Source organism: Triplophysa dalaica, chromosome 23 (genome assembly GCF_015846415.1).
Source record: "Triplophysa dalaica isolate WHDGS20190420 chromosome 23, ASM1584641v1, whole genome shotgun sequence".
In the NCBI taxonomy this organism is placed as follows: domain Eukaryota; kingdom Metazoa; phylum Chordata; class Actinopteri; order Cypriniformes; family Nemacheilidae; genus Triplophysa; species Triplophysa dalaica.
The window spans coordinates 7,308,822-7,323,361 of record NC_079564.1 but is presented as its reverse complement, the minus strand read 5'-3'; the positions used below and the strand labels follow the sequence as shown (position 1 = coordinate 7,323,361).

Sequence of the window (14,540 nt, the reverse complement as noted above, 5' to 3'; positions counted from 1 at the left end):
ATTCGTAGTATTCAGTACTTTCAGATTTTAGGCATCAATACCTCCCTTTCATGGCACAAAAACTTCTACTCTTCCACAAAGGCTTCCACTAAATGTTGAAACATTGCTAGTTGGGATTTGCACCTAAAAGAGCATCGATAAGATCAAGCACTGGTGCTGGATAAATGGGTCTGGCTAATCCAATTGATCCTATAGGTGTTAAATGGTCTGGACTTTGTGCAAGCTCTTCGGTTTCTTTATGGACTCTGTATGGTGCACGGGGTGCACCATTAAAGTTAAAACCTACATTTTACAAATCTCTACAATGGCAATGCATGCCAGCCTGCAAATTAAAATCGGCTGTCAGCAATTATTAAGTCATGTGTATTTTGGTCATGGGTCAGCTTTTGAAGGGTGAAAAGGATCTCAGTATTGCTCCTGATCAAACAAAGAGCCGGAGATTGCATGGCAGTGAGCCTGACCAAGCGTATCCTTCGGGTGGTCATTTGGCATACTGTTGGTTTCATTCCAATTTCCAAAAGTAAGATAAAGAGTGCGAAAATACACGTGTGCCTGTCTGCATTTACATCTAGGAAACATCTTATTGAAGCCAAGAGACCCAAAGCATTGTTTTCCCCCAGCTCTGGCTGTTTACACCCCTAGCTGCGCATTTGTAATGGAAAGTGACAGTTTTCTAATACGACCATTATGAGCAGCGAAAGCACGTGGCTTCAAATGCCTTCGTCAGATTAGACTCGTCGGGGTGCGACACCAGTCAGCGTCTCCCCGGAGATGGCCGCAGATTAGTTTATAGCTCCTCTCTTCACTCGCGTCTCACCCCTGCACCCCCCGTGACACAGATTTAGGATGAGTCACAATCCGAGAAGTCCCCAGAAACAACTTGTGCATGAAATAGTTTGATGCGAGAGCAATTGAGTTATGTAAAATACTGTAGGGGTGAGAAAAAAATCGGAGAAGGAACACGGGCATGATTCGAGTCGCAAGGTCGCGTTTTAGAGTCTCCTGGCGGGAGGACGTGGAATACTCTTTTACACGTCAAACATAGAGATGGGTTTGGTAAAGAAGATTGATAGCACATCAGTCGGCTGATGAAAGCGAACATAAAATCAATGGTGTGACGAGCGAGTGGCCCCCCCTTCGATTCCTCGTAATGAGTTTGCTCCTCGCCGTGCCGGCACTGTGGAGCTTTGCCAGCGAAGCATCATTAGACTGACGGGAAAAAACACACAGAGAGCGTTGAACAGTCTCCTGCCTGCTCTGTTATTACAGAGCGCTCCGTTCTGAGCGAAGGGAGGCGGAGGAAGTCGCTATCTGGCCTGATCTAATAAAGAAGAGATTTTCCTCCGGGGACCCTGAACTAACTGTAGCGCAGTATAAACCATAATCTCAACAGCATAAATAAACACAATGACAGAGCGGCGGAGAAAGAAACCGTCATCTAAACATCGACTGTCAGGCGGAGGATGCAAATTTAAACACGCAGCAGAAACTCAGTCGGTGATGCGCAAAATGAATTGAGTTGGTGTTTAAATCATGTTGCTAATGTACTCAGCCTTGGACTGTAAGTCTAATGAGACACATTAATGCACAATACATCTTTACACAATATTAAAGTGGATCTTAAGCTTCTAAAATGAGCCGTAAGGAATCTAATGGAATGTAAACAATGGCTTCTTGTGTGGGACTTTATCTTTCCGGAGTGTCAGTGATTACATAAATGGGCCACAAATATAAATGTTCAAATGAGCAAATTACCAACAACTGCACAAATAGCTATTCTTATTAAATGGCTATTCTTTCCAGTTAAAGGCCATCCATGTGAATGTTAAAGTACCAGCATAACCTTTCTGCTTGCTGATATACATATAATAGAACATATGTTTAGTTTAGTTTAATTTCATTTACGAAGCACATTTTAAACAACGGAAGTTGTAACCAAAGTGCTGTAAAGATATATTAAAATACTATATAAAAGAAAAAGAAAATTAAAAGCAAAAGCAAAATTATCACACTGATCAAAACCATAGAGAGATATGTAAAGATATAAACATCTGCAATTAATCGCTCAGAATAGAGATATGTTTATAGGGAAGGTTTGAAAATGGAGACAGAAAGGGAAGATCTAATATTTATAGAGAGGATGACTGTTCCAAAGTCTGGTAGAAGCCATAGAGAAAGCCCGATCACCTTTCGTTTTGTTACGTGAACGAGGAACAAAAAGAAGAAGTCGATTAGAAGAGCGTAAAGCAAGATTTTAAATGGTATGAATACATCTATAATTGAGATGATAATTCACATCCAGGGCCACAAAATATCGATAGTATCGAAAAATATAGCAATGGATAAATAAATTGTTTCAAATGTTACGTATAGTCAGTTTAAGGTTGATGCAGATTGCAGACAGACTGGCGTGCAAACATTTATATACTTATATTGAAATTATAATTTGTAGTTTTTTAATTTATTTAAATATTTTAAATGGACAGCTCGTCTAAAAAAACATTTTGTCATGCTTTATTCACTCTTATGACATTCAGAGCCTGTTTATGACTTTTTCATCTGTGGAACACATAAGAAGATATTTCGAGAAAGGTATTGTGTTTTGTTTCTATACAATGGAAGTCAATAGGGGCCAGTGTTGTTCAGTTATCAACATTCCTAAAAATGTCTTCTTTTGTGTTCTGCAGAAGAAAGAAAGTTGTACAAATTTGGAATAACATGACATCATTACAGTATAATGTTATAAGGGCTGTCAAGCGATTCTCTACCATATAACAACATCCAATAAACCCCCAGATGTGCGATGACACATTTTATTCAATGAACAGATAATTCAATTTATATATTTAAAAGGTCTGGATGACATCTAATAAGCATTACGATGATCTGATAAACTGTGATTTGGCAGCATATGATTGTTTTCTAGCACAATAGATGAACAAGGACCTCAAATCTGCTTGGAAATCCTCTAGAATGGAAGATGAGTCATTATTTCAAGAAAACACTAAATTGCCAGCACACACACAAACACACACACACATATATATATATATATATACAAAATATCGAATCTATTTTCCATTCCAAAAGACATGCTAGAAAATTGATAAAATATGAATTCACATGCAGCTGAAAATCAAGTCATGATTCTCTTTAACTTTAGTAAATCAACCGTGTCTTTTATTGCATACAGTTATTTTCAGGTCACACGAGACTGTAGAGCGTAGATTTCCATTCATTCATCTACATGCTAAAGGAGACGAATTGCTTCAGCTGTAACCGTACGCTAAACCTCAGACAGCGAGAATATGTAAAATCAATCTGAAGATAATAACCGAGAGCTGCTCTCCTGTCTACGCCTCTAAAAATTCAATAACAACATATAAAGGAAAGGCAGGTTTAGCAAAGCATCTTCCTACTGATTAAACTACTCATTTACTTGAACTCCAGGAATAAAGTATCAAGAGGACGGCCAGCTCCAGGGAGCACGGGAAGAATGCAACAGATCCTGCCCCCGAGGCAGACTCTACAAGAGGGAATAAAGCCACTGTCTCAGTCTGCTGCACCCGATAATCACTGTCTCAGCCAGTGTTTGTTTAATGGCAGAGCAGGGGAGGAGGGATGGTTCTGACCTGTCAATTATGGCACACATGTCCAGGCTGACGTTCTCGAAGGCGCCGCTTCTTCCCTGCTCCACCGCTGTCAGATCGGCCAGCTGATCGTCCACCTGGATGAGCTGCATGCAGCCCTGGAATGAACGCTGGGACGGAGATGCTCTGGTTCTTAAAAAATAACCTAAACAAAGAGAACAAAAAAGTTGTAAGGTTCTCAAGGACATCATAAGGGTGATAATCATCAATAACATAAAATAGGACGTGCAAAACCAAAATATATAAATGAAAATATAAATAAATGTAACTTTTAAAATAAGATATAAATCAAAAGTGATTGGCCATCCAGGTCCTTCCACAAATGTATTTTCATATCTTTGGAATTTAATATTCCAAAAAACTAGAAAATATATTTTGCTGTATATGAGAAGGTATCAACCAACCAACTTCCAGTTTTATTTACCAGTTAACATTTGTATTTTCTTTTTTTCCAGTGCAGCTCTCATATCAGAGAAGACTTAACTGGGCTGCTATAGTAACTCAGGGATTACTGCTTCATTTTTAGATATGGGTGACCCTGAGCTGTTGACAACCATCACGCCCTCGAGCAAGGCATATTCAGTAATTGGGGTGCACTGTAAATCGCTTAGGAATAAAAAGGTCATACACATTCGCTGAGTGTGATCTAATGACATGCGTGTAGGCAATCTAGTGTCCTAAGTGCGAAAGCCGGAGATAAGGACCCTTAACTGGGACAAACTTATCAAACTAACCTAATTAACAATGTGATATCTATGACAACGCATAAGGTCATTCGAGTTCCAAACAACCACATTCAACGCAGATGCTTTCTAATAAGATAAAAATACACCAAAACACTATTCATTAGAAGAATTCACTGCACTGGATATTTGCCAAGATTTAATGTAACTTCTTCGCTGTTTGATAATCATTCGAGTAATTACTGCAGGCAAAATAAATAGGAACTAAACACCAAAATAAAATTTGCAATTCCATGCAAATGTCAACCTTGAGATGAAAAGAATCTAGTTTTTGCCAACTAATTGTCAGATGTCAATATTTGGTGATCAATATTTGGTGTCAATATTATTTTTGTTATTTTATAGCACAGTTTTTCCACAGTCAGGCAAATGAATTGACACATCCATGTGTCAATTTAAGGGTCCATATTCCTCATAAATGGGCACATGAAAATAAAAATGGGGTAACTGTTCTAAAAAACGCCATTCCTTCCCCATTTGAGGGTATGATTGTGTCTGGTTTGTGTATTTGTGTATTATCACACTCAAAACATGAGTGTACTGTGTGTAGAATTACAACAATACTGAAAATTGAAACACTTTTATTCTAACTTGCTGTATATTGTGACACCTTTAGTGACCATAAAAGAAACAATGAAATTCCAATTTCTACTGCATTTGTAAATATGTTCTGCATGAGGGTAAAATCAAAAGACACATCTCTAAATGGACCACTGATACAAAAAAATACAGAAATCCTGAAACCGTGACATCTGTCAAATGCACATGGTTGTTTATGGTTCTAATGAAGGTAAACAAGGCTTATTTTCTCTTGTGCTGATCACAGAACGTCCTATTGAGATTCACCCCGCAGCCCCCTGACATTAATCTACAAATTAGAGCATCTGGAGGGAACAGCATTTGCTTGCAACTCCTTTAAAAAATCGAAGTGGAAAAACGAAGTTTCGCAAGTTTGCCTAACCATCTGTCTTGTCTGCTTTCTGCACCTGTCCAGGAGTCTATATGCCTGAGCAGTCAACGGAAGATGAGGAAGGGGGTTCTGGAAGGGGTGTGGTGGGCAGTCGGGGTATCGGAAAGTGTGCTGAGGGAAATGTGTCCCGCTGTAGAGGGAAAAACTGTGGAAAAAAACGAGCATCTGCTGACAAATTCAGGCAGGGACGCAGTGGCATCTTAATGATTGCCAGGATTTGTGGGTAACTGGGAAGCTGCCAGCAGCCACGGTTGATCAGCATGGGACGCATGAAAAGGCAGGTTTTTGTCACCCACGCTTGGATGTGACTAACTTGTGACTGCTTTCGTCCCATCTTGGTGTCGTAATTAATTGAGGAGAGTAACTTTTGCGACAAGATAACATTGTAAATTATGGTAGAGAGACCGAAGCTGACTCAGTCCAATTCACACCCTGGCACGCACGACTATAATGCAGAGATCACAGAACATCTACTGTAAGATTAATGAGCGTTTATGTGCTCCAATTATAATTCATAACCGGCAAAGAGAATTTGAAGATTTATCAGGGTTCCTACGGTTAAACTATTCTTCGCTTAAAAAAAACCCGGGTGCACCGTTTTGTTTACTCTGACTTGGATATTTGAAACACTTTGTTTCATTGATTCCACTTATTAAAGACATTAAACCAAAAGTTGACCTCCTTAAGGTTGATGGCTGTTGTAAACTCAAGTCCGCTGGAGAGGAACTCTGAGGCTCTTTGTTCACCGGTGTCTGTTTTATTACAATATCCAATCGACTGCCATCTCCCGTCAGACAGGCATTAAGTTGGTAAGGTCTGGCACAAATGTGCAGAACCATCATCTGTAAAATGGGATTTGGCTCAGCATCCAACCAAGTAAGGATAGCATCAGCTCTTAAGTTAGTTTGAAAACACTTCCCTTGAAGCATGCATGGATATTAGTCATTAAAGGGTAAAATGCACTATAATTCTTCATAATGTGTGTTGTAATGCATTATATGTAGTTGTAAAGAAGTATAACCAATTTAAAATGTTTGGTGTAACAATGAATTGCTCAGTGTTATAATGTATTAACTGTAATAACAATTATTTATAAGATATTACAATGCATTAAAAGGTGTATTACAATGTTTTAAAACTACTTTTATAATGCATTATACATACATGCTTCAAGGAAAGTGTTACCGTTAGTTCTTTGGAAAAACAAACAGTTATTCTCCATGTTCTACTAAGAACAGACAAATACAAGTGAGACACTTTGTTTTGAAGAGATGAAAACTGAGGGGAGATTTTTTTATGTGTCAGAATATTCCACAAGGACTTAAATGATCAAATATGTGCTGAATATAATCATGTTTGTTCACATGAGCTCACGATCAGTATCTTGGGTTTTTTGTTGAGTGAGGGGGAGGTAAAGTCTGTGCACGATCATAACTCTGATTTTAAAATGGAATACAGATTGTAATATTTATTGAAGGTGGATGTCCCAGTGGAGAGGTTCGGAAAACAATGAATGAGGCGATTTCTTTTGTTTTTGCTTACCGGCAGAGGGTTACAAATTAACCAGAAAAATAGTTGTGTTGGGTGATAGTGGTAGTAAAAATGATCACACCAAATCATGAATATTACTCTTTATGGTTTAATACCCTGCTGACATCTGGTGTTTCAAGCTCAATTCTCAAAAGCGCTTCTTATTTGTACATCAAACAAAAGTTGGATTGCATATTTGCAACAACAGAAACAAGGAAATATCAGGAGTCTCAATGTCTGAAAATGTCTCAGACATTTAGTACAAAATTCTTACAGTATCATAGGGGTGTGTCTGACTCTATAATGAGGATCTGGTGTATGTAAATCTGGTGTATAACCGAGCAGCTACCAGGAGCTTATCTTGAACAAACACACATTACTGTCTTTGGAATTTAGAGTCATTATCTCATAACTGATAAGAGTAATAACCAACAGGGAGTTCACTTTCCAATCTGCACACAGCAAAAACCATACTCTGTCTTGTGTTTATCTACATATTTCTATTTAAGGAGGAAAATTGCTTGAGAAAGCTGTGACAAAATGCCACCCACATGGGATATTCTGCCTTTGAGAAACTAGAAAAAGAAACAATAGTTAAATGTTAATACTTGTTACATGAGGGATTTCATGCCATCCCATTTGAACCATTTAAACATCGAAGGATTGTTTCCTGAAGGGAGATAAAGCCAATTCCCCGAATCAACTTCCTCATTCATATTGATTCTGAGAAGCGAGCTCTCAATCATACAATTGGCCAGATGATCAAGCGTCGGTCAATGCATAGGAATGACAGCACAATTGTTATGCTGTGTCAATCTGGCAACATGAGAACGCATGTTCACATTAATGCAAGAGAGGAGAATGGAATACATGATTTAGTACAGGAACTATTTTTCATAGGCTTCCTGTGGAAATTCAATCTGGGCCTGCAATTGCTTGTTTTGCTGCTGACCTTGCCATTGTTAACAATGACTGATCAGGCTGTCTTTAATGACTTTACCGCATTAAAACTAATGTGCTCTGAGGCCAGTGTTAACACGCAACTTGCAGCTCAAACCATAGAAGGAGATTCAGGAGTGGCTGTTTTGTAAAGCGCTCATTGATTCATTTATAAAGGGATAGTTCACACAAAAATGAAAATTCTGTCATTACCGTATGACAGTCTAAACACAAAAGAAGATATTTTGAAGAATGTTGGTAACCGAACAACGGCGGAACTGAGTTGCATTGATTTTTTTTTGTGTCCATACAACAAAAGTAAATGGGTAGCGCTGTTGTCTGGTACCAGCATTCTTCAAAATATCTGATTTTGTGCTATGCAGAAGAAAGAAAATCATCAGGTTTTAAATGATCACAGAATTTTCCTTTTTGAGTCAGAGAGAAAAAAAATAAAACAGGGAAAAAAGAGACTAATCAAGTAGATTTTACTTGTTAAAGAGACCCAGGCTTGTTACAACTCTAACCGCTTGCAACCAATATGTAATTAAACACAATATCTGAACACAACAAACAGAAACATAACCTGTAACAAAACAAAGACTGAAACCTGCTTGTATGAATTAGATTCACCATTTAATTTTCAATGTTCACATTCCCACCGAAATAACCAAAATGTTACATAACGGGCATACGGATGCTCTATTGTCACTAGTAAACAAATCAGACGGCAGATTTAGCTCTTCCCTGGAATATACAAGTGATGGATGAAGCAGCATGATTGATAATAATAGCAACGCGCAGGTGAACCAACAGTAGCGTGGGGAGGAGAAGTGAAGCTTTTGATCTCATTTTAAGGGCTGTCATGTGTAAATGCGCTGTCGGGCCGAGCCAGTCCTAGAGCTGGGGGACTGCGCTTCTTACCTCATTTAGCTCTTTTGGAAGATGTGCGAGGCTGATAAAGCTATCAGCCGTGCAATCCCTCAGCCTAAACAGTCAGTCAGGTTGATAGCGGCAGACAACGCTTTTTACCCGAACTGCTGGGCGTCCTTTGCATACTTGCCTCTCTGAGCCGCTGCCCACCTTCTTATCTCTGACTATCTGCCAACGGTCTGATTGGACAGATGGTGGGCTGAAGAGGGCACGGGGTGGGCATGTTTCTATCAGAGTGGGGAAATGAGCTTGTCTGGTGACACAAACTTTGGAGCTCTAGCTTTGAAAAGATGAAGAAGGTCACAGTGCCTTAGCACACGGATAGAATGAAAAGATGCATGGTTAAAAAAATTTTGCTTAAGAAATTCATAAAAAGACCAACAATTACTCTTGCAGCATTGTTGGATTTTTAGAAACTTTTATCCAAACGAATCAAGCTCTCCGACTGATTTCATGACAACTTCCTGACAAAGTTTTAGCCTGTCAACTGGAGACATCAGTGAGAAGCCCTTCTTTGGATCGCATTTGACTTTTATCTCAGTCACACTGTGTGGCCCATTGTTTTTTCTGGAAGGTGCAGTTATAGCCCTAAGTGTATTTTAAATAAGTAATACACTTTTTATTCATCTGTACATCAAAATCTACGCTGACATTCTGCCTTGACAAACCAGACCCCATGAGAGTTAAAAGGCAATGGAAGCAGAACCTCAAACGTTCCCACTAATCTGTCGGGCCAATTATTTCCTCCATTATAGACCATCCCTCTGTTAATTTTCTTCAGTTTTCCAATTAAACGAGATAAAACATAAAAGCATATCAGCATTTTTAATGCCCATCAAGATTTCTTTCTTTAAAGGGTCATGTTTATGCATGCGCAGCGAGAAAAGTTTGCAAATCCTTTCAAGCGGAGCCTGTGACTCTAAGCAGAACTGAATTCAAAGGCCTTTGTGAATCCGCACCAGCCTCCTGTGCACCAGGAATACTGAGAAAATCTGAAATCTGTTCTCATCGTACTTTTCTCTTGAGTCAGTCAATGTAAAGTTGGTCTCGGTGTTAACAAAATCATATAAAAACGCACCTCCAAAGTGGTACGTGCTTCCTGTTGTGATCTGCACAGGTGAGTTGGTTCTCACAGCCGACGCTTCATCGCCATCAATGGTCAGCATGGCAAAGTTCTCTTTGGCCAGGAAGCGAACATCATGCCATTCTCCATCATTCAGACCAGAACCTATGATAAAAGAAACAAATTATGCATTAGATTAGATTTATTATAAAGAGTATCAACATTCGGGCAATTCAATGCAACTGTCAACTTTAAGATTAAAAAAGTTTTTACCAAAGGTGTTTACCATACTGATCAGATGTGTCAGTTTGAGGTTTTAATACCCATGTAATGTCTCTATTAATGTTTTGAACGAAATTGATGTGTTTTTTAAACAAAGTTTTAAATAGTCAAGCAATAAAATTGTCACATCCATAAAAGAAATCAATAAAGAGAAATCCCTTCGTGGGGTATTATTGCTTCTGGTTTGCACATTTTAATTAAAAGAAATCCTACAAAGTATGTTCTCTCTCAAAAATGTAAAAAAAATTCACATCCATAATGCATGATTTTTTCTCTTATTTAAAACATAAAACGCGTGCATAGACTGATATTTCTAATGTCTGGACTCGATCATAAATATTAAAAAGATGATTCAATATACTGGTAATAAACACATTCTTTGAGAATTCATATTTTAAGTTTTAACTAAAAATGTCTCATCCATAATCCCGCAATTGCATATTTATGCATTTGGCCTTGTATTTTCAAAACCCCTTCTATTCAGTAATAGAAAAACAATATTTTTAAAACAAATAAAAACTGCTTTGTCAAATTGACTTATTTTAATACTTTTCATTGTTTAAATACTTGCAAAACCCACAGACAGATGTGAAGGGTGACCGATAGTAAAGATTTATAAATATAGAAATAGAACATTTTCCCCAGACAAGACAATATTATGAGTTGTTTCCAAACCCATGACATTGGTGTTCCTAGCACCATGCTCTCCGATTCAACCTATATAAACTACAGCCAAAATGACAAACACCTAAAAATATTCTACAACCTACAGTACAGATTGACCTCCCAACCATTTAGTTACAAAAAAGTAGGACATCAATTTACCGCAGTCTGCTCCTCTTTCAAGTTGATTACAGGTCATTCAAGTCAGCCGCCATCTATTCCATATGAAGATGATCAATAGGCTGACAAGCATCAAATTACAAATCTGAAGCTCCACAGAGAGCTGATTCAAGGCAATGAAGGTCCAGGTTAACAAACCTGCATCAGCTACTGAAGATTGATAAATCAGAGAGACGTTATTTACTATGATGCTATCACAAAGGGCAAAAGTCATCGGAAAATAATAACCAGGTTGAATCTTGCTCAGAAGAATGAGTTCTCTTCAATCATTAATCACGAGCTGGTGGAAAGACATTACCTCATTGAAAGACCCTTGTGACCAGTTTACCTATCTGTCACACACCACAAAACATGGAACAACCGTTCTCTCCTTCTCACCCGTTCTCTCTCGTGGGCGCAGTTCGCTTGGCACGAACAAGGCCAAAATACCTTACACGCCATTACCTCTGATGAATTTGTCTTTCAAATGTTGAGGGTGTGCTCATACGCCATCCATCAGGTTCTTTGTACATATTGTGCTTACACGATCGTATTAAGCAGATTTTTGGAAGAACAGCGTGGCAAACAGCTGGATCTGTTGGACGGTTGGAAAACAGATGGCTTTTGTGTATAAAGCATATTATGTTAAATGACATAATGTGACGACAACAACATCAAATCAATGTTAGTACCTTGTCTGAGAGTCGAGAAAACAAAGCTGATGAGGTTATGGTGTAAACTGTGAGTTTATAAAACACAATGCTGAAAGAAGACCAGATAGGATTCAGATTAAGGATAAAAGACACCAAACATGACTTTAAAATAACAATAATTATATTAGCGTTCACACCAAAGAACCATAATGTTATGTTAAGCTTGTGCGCTGCAGTATCATGTTTTAAATGCTTGAACCATTTAAAGTCGAATAGATTCGAATTGGCTGTCTATTTTTTTATTAGCTGAGCAATAAAATGTATTGTTTTTGTGTGAGGTTGGAACATGCCTTTAAAGAAAAAGCAATTGTTTTGTACAACTGTTACTTTAAGAAGCTATTTCTTCTAAGGTGACTTTTACTTTTGTTTGTCTAAACTAACGTATTTTCAAGTTGATTCAATCAATTAAAATGATTAAGACATGAATAAAGCCAGTTCATTTACCATTTTAGTATTATTTACCATTCATTAAGTATTATTTACGAGTTTACAGACATTTTAAGTTACTTGATATTTACTGTTCCGATGAAGCCTGTTAAATAAGTTATTGCATCATTTACTCACCCTCTTGTAATTCTAAACCTTTATGACTAACTTCCATCTGCAGAACACAAAAGAAGATATTTTGAAGAACGTCGGTAACCAAACTACATTGGCCACATTGACTACTGTTGTATAGACACAAAACCACTGAGACAATTCTCCAATATCTTCTATTGTGTTCCAAAGAAGAAAGAGCCACATGCAGATTTTAAACAACATGAGGGTGAATAAATTATGACAGAATTTTTTGGAGGGGCAACTATCCCTTTTAAGGTCATTATGGAATTGTAACTGTTCAAAGTTGTCTATTTTACTTTCTACAGGAAAATACAGATAATGTTAAACTGGCAATCCACTTGAAACATCTTTCACACCTAATTTCCAAATGACGAAGTGAACCGGAGTGATCCTTACATCCCTTATTTAATATTAATGAGCTGGGCAAATTAGGTTCACAATGGTTCTCCTCCACTTTCCGGAATCCTCAAAGGTTCTGTAATTAGGTCAGAAAGGTGCATTGTGGGAGTTCATTCTAGGTATGCATTCTTCATTGCCACAGCATCACTGCATTCCAGCTCTTTTGCGGTATATCTAATTACGCTACAACAGTGTGAAAGAGCAGCACCCATGCATGTCCCGTGAGAGACCCAGCGCTCTTTACCTATTGCCACAGATTAATTACCAGAGGAAGAAACCCTCTGTTAACACAGTGTGGGTCCTTTGAACTCTGAGAGATCAACATACCGTCATTACTTATCTACCTGATTAATCAACGTTCCCATGATGACTTTCAGCTCATCGGAATCTCATACACAATTTGTCTCTCACTTCTGACCTGAATGGACTCCACAAAAGGCACGGCTAGACTTGACTTAAGTAAGCTTCAGTCGTCTGCTTTTCATCTCAACCAACCTAAGACCTCCATTTAAAGGGACAGTTAACACAAAAATAATAATTCTGTCATCATTTACTCCCAATTGAATTGTTCCAAATTTCTTTGTTCTGATGAACACAGAGAAAGATATTTGGAAGAATGCTTGTAACCAAACAGTTCTTGGCCACCATTGACTACCATAGTAGGAAAAATGACAATAGTTAAAAAATGGTGCCCCAGAAATGTATTCCTTCATACGTTCTTCAAACATTATTTTGCATTCAACAGAACAAAGAAATTTATAAAGCAATTTTTCGTACTATGCTAGCTGAATGGTGGCCAAGACCTGTTTGGTTACAAGCATTCTTCCAAATATCTTTCTCTGCGTTCATCAGGACAAAGAAATGTTCGGATTTAAATGAGTAAATGAAGACAGAATGTTCATTTAATTCACCTGTCAGTGCCCAAAAAAATATATTTTGAAGAACGTTGGTAACCACACAACATTGGATGACATTGGATGAACACAAAACCTCAAAATAGCTTTTTTTGTGTCCCAAAGAAGGTTTTTATTGACATGAGGGTAAATAACTTGACAGGACTTAGATTTTTGGGTGAGCTATCCCTTTAAACCACTCAATATATTTTGAGCAACATCATCTCACGTTAAAGTCACCCCAACAGCTTCAATTCTGAAATTTCCCCTGGATTGCTAGTTAGGGGTAGAGAAAGTCCTCACATCCATTACAAGACCAGCTTCTGCATTCAAAGAATATCCACCTTACATAGTTCTGCCATCACCACCAAATGGTCTTTGATAAATGCCTGGTGGATTTCAGGTAGACAAGTCCATTAAAGTTTGAATGACATTTGAAGGATTCAGTGCCCTTTAAAAGCAGGTGCATCCTCATATGAGGTTCAAAGGTACTGATGCAATTACCGGGATACACAGCCCGCAGCTCTATTTGTCATCATGGTAAGGCTGTTATTTGAGTATGTGGGTCTGGGTAAAGCTGGAAAAGACCCTCTAAAACTCAAGCCAAGAAGCCCCAGATGCAATAATGTCATCAAAAAGGATTGCCTGGAAAGTTTCCTCTTCCTCACCATTCACAGACACCCGGCCCATGATTAATGCTGGGCTGTGCCAGCAAAGAGTGCTCTTGGGAGAACTTCCAGCTTCTTTGTTTCCATGAATATGTTTTTTTAGATAGTGGTCTGTCTGAAATTGTTTTTCAAACATGAAATATGTATCAGGTCTTCTCTCAAATCCACAAAGAAATGGCTTTTCAGTGGGAGGTCTTGGTTACAGTATGTGATAAATTTTGATTCTCTATGACTGTCATAGGCAAATAAAGGTAACCCCTGAGCAATAATAAGCTGGTCCAATGTCGGTTTGTACTATTCATCCAATTGTCTAATGATATTCATCCAAGCATCGTTTAAAACCACATACTGTTTAATTCATACCTAGAGGCTGACCA

At 38.1% G+C, this 14,540-nt stretch overlaps 1 protein-coding gene across 1 annotated transcript in view; it reads right to left on the bottom strand.

Annotated features, from left to right (window-relative positions):
• The window catches only part of LOC130413555 (contactin-associated protein-like 2), a 252,047-nt gene that overhangs the window by 97,981 nt on the left and 139,526 nt on the right, over positions 1–14,540 (bottom strand). Inside the window, exons 9-10 of the mRNA XM_056738847.1 lie at positions 9,841–9,990; positions 3,633–3,795 (exon numbers count right to left, since the gene is read on the bottom strand). Of these exons, the coding sequence (XP_056594825.1) occupies positions 3,633–3,795; positions 9,841–9,990 (313 nt within the window). The remainder of the gene's footprint in view (positions 1–3,632; positions 3,796–9,840; positions 9,991–14,540) is intronic.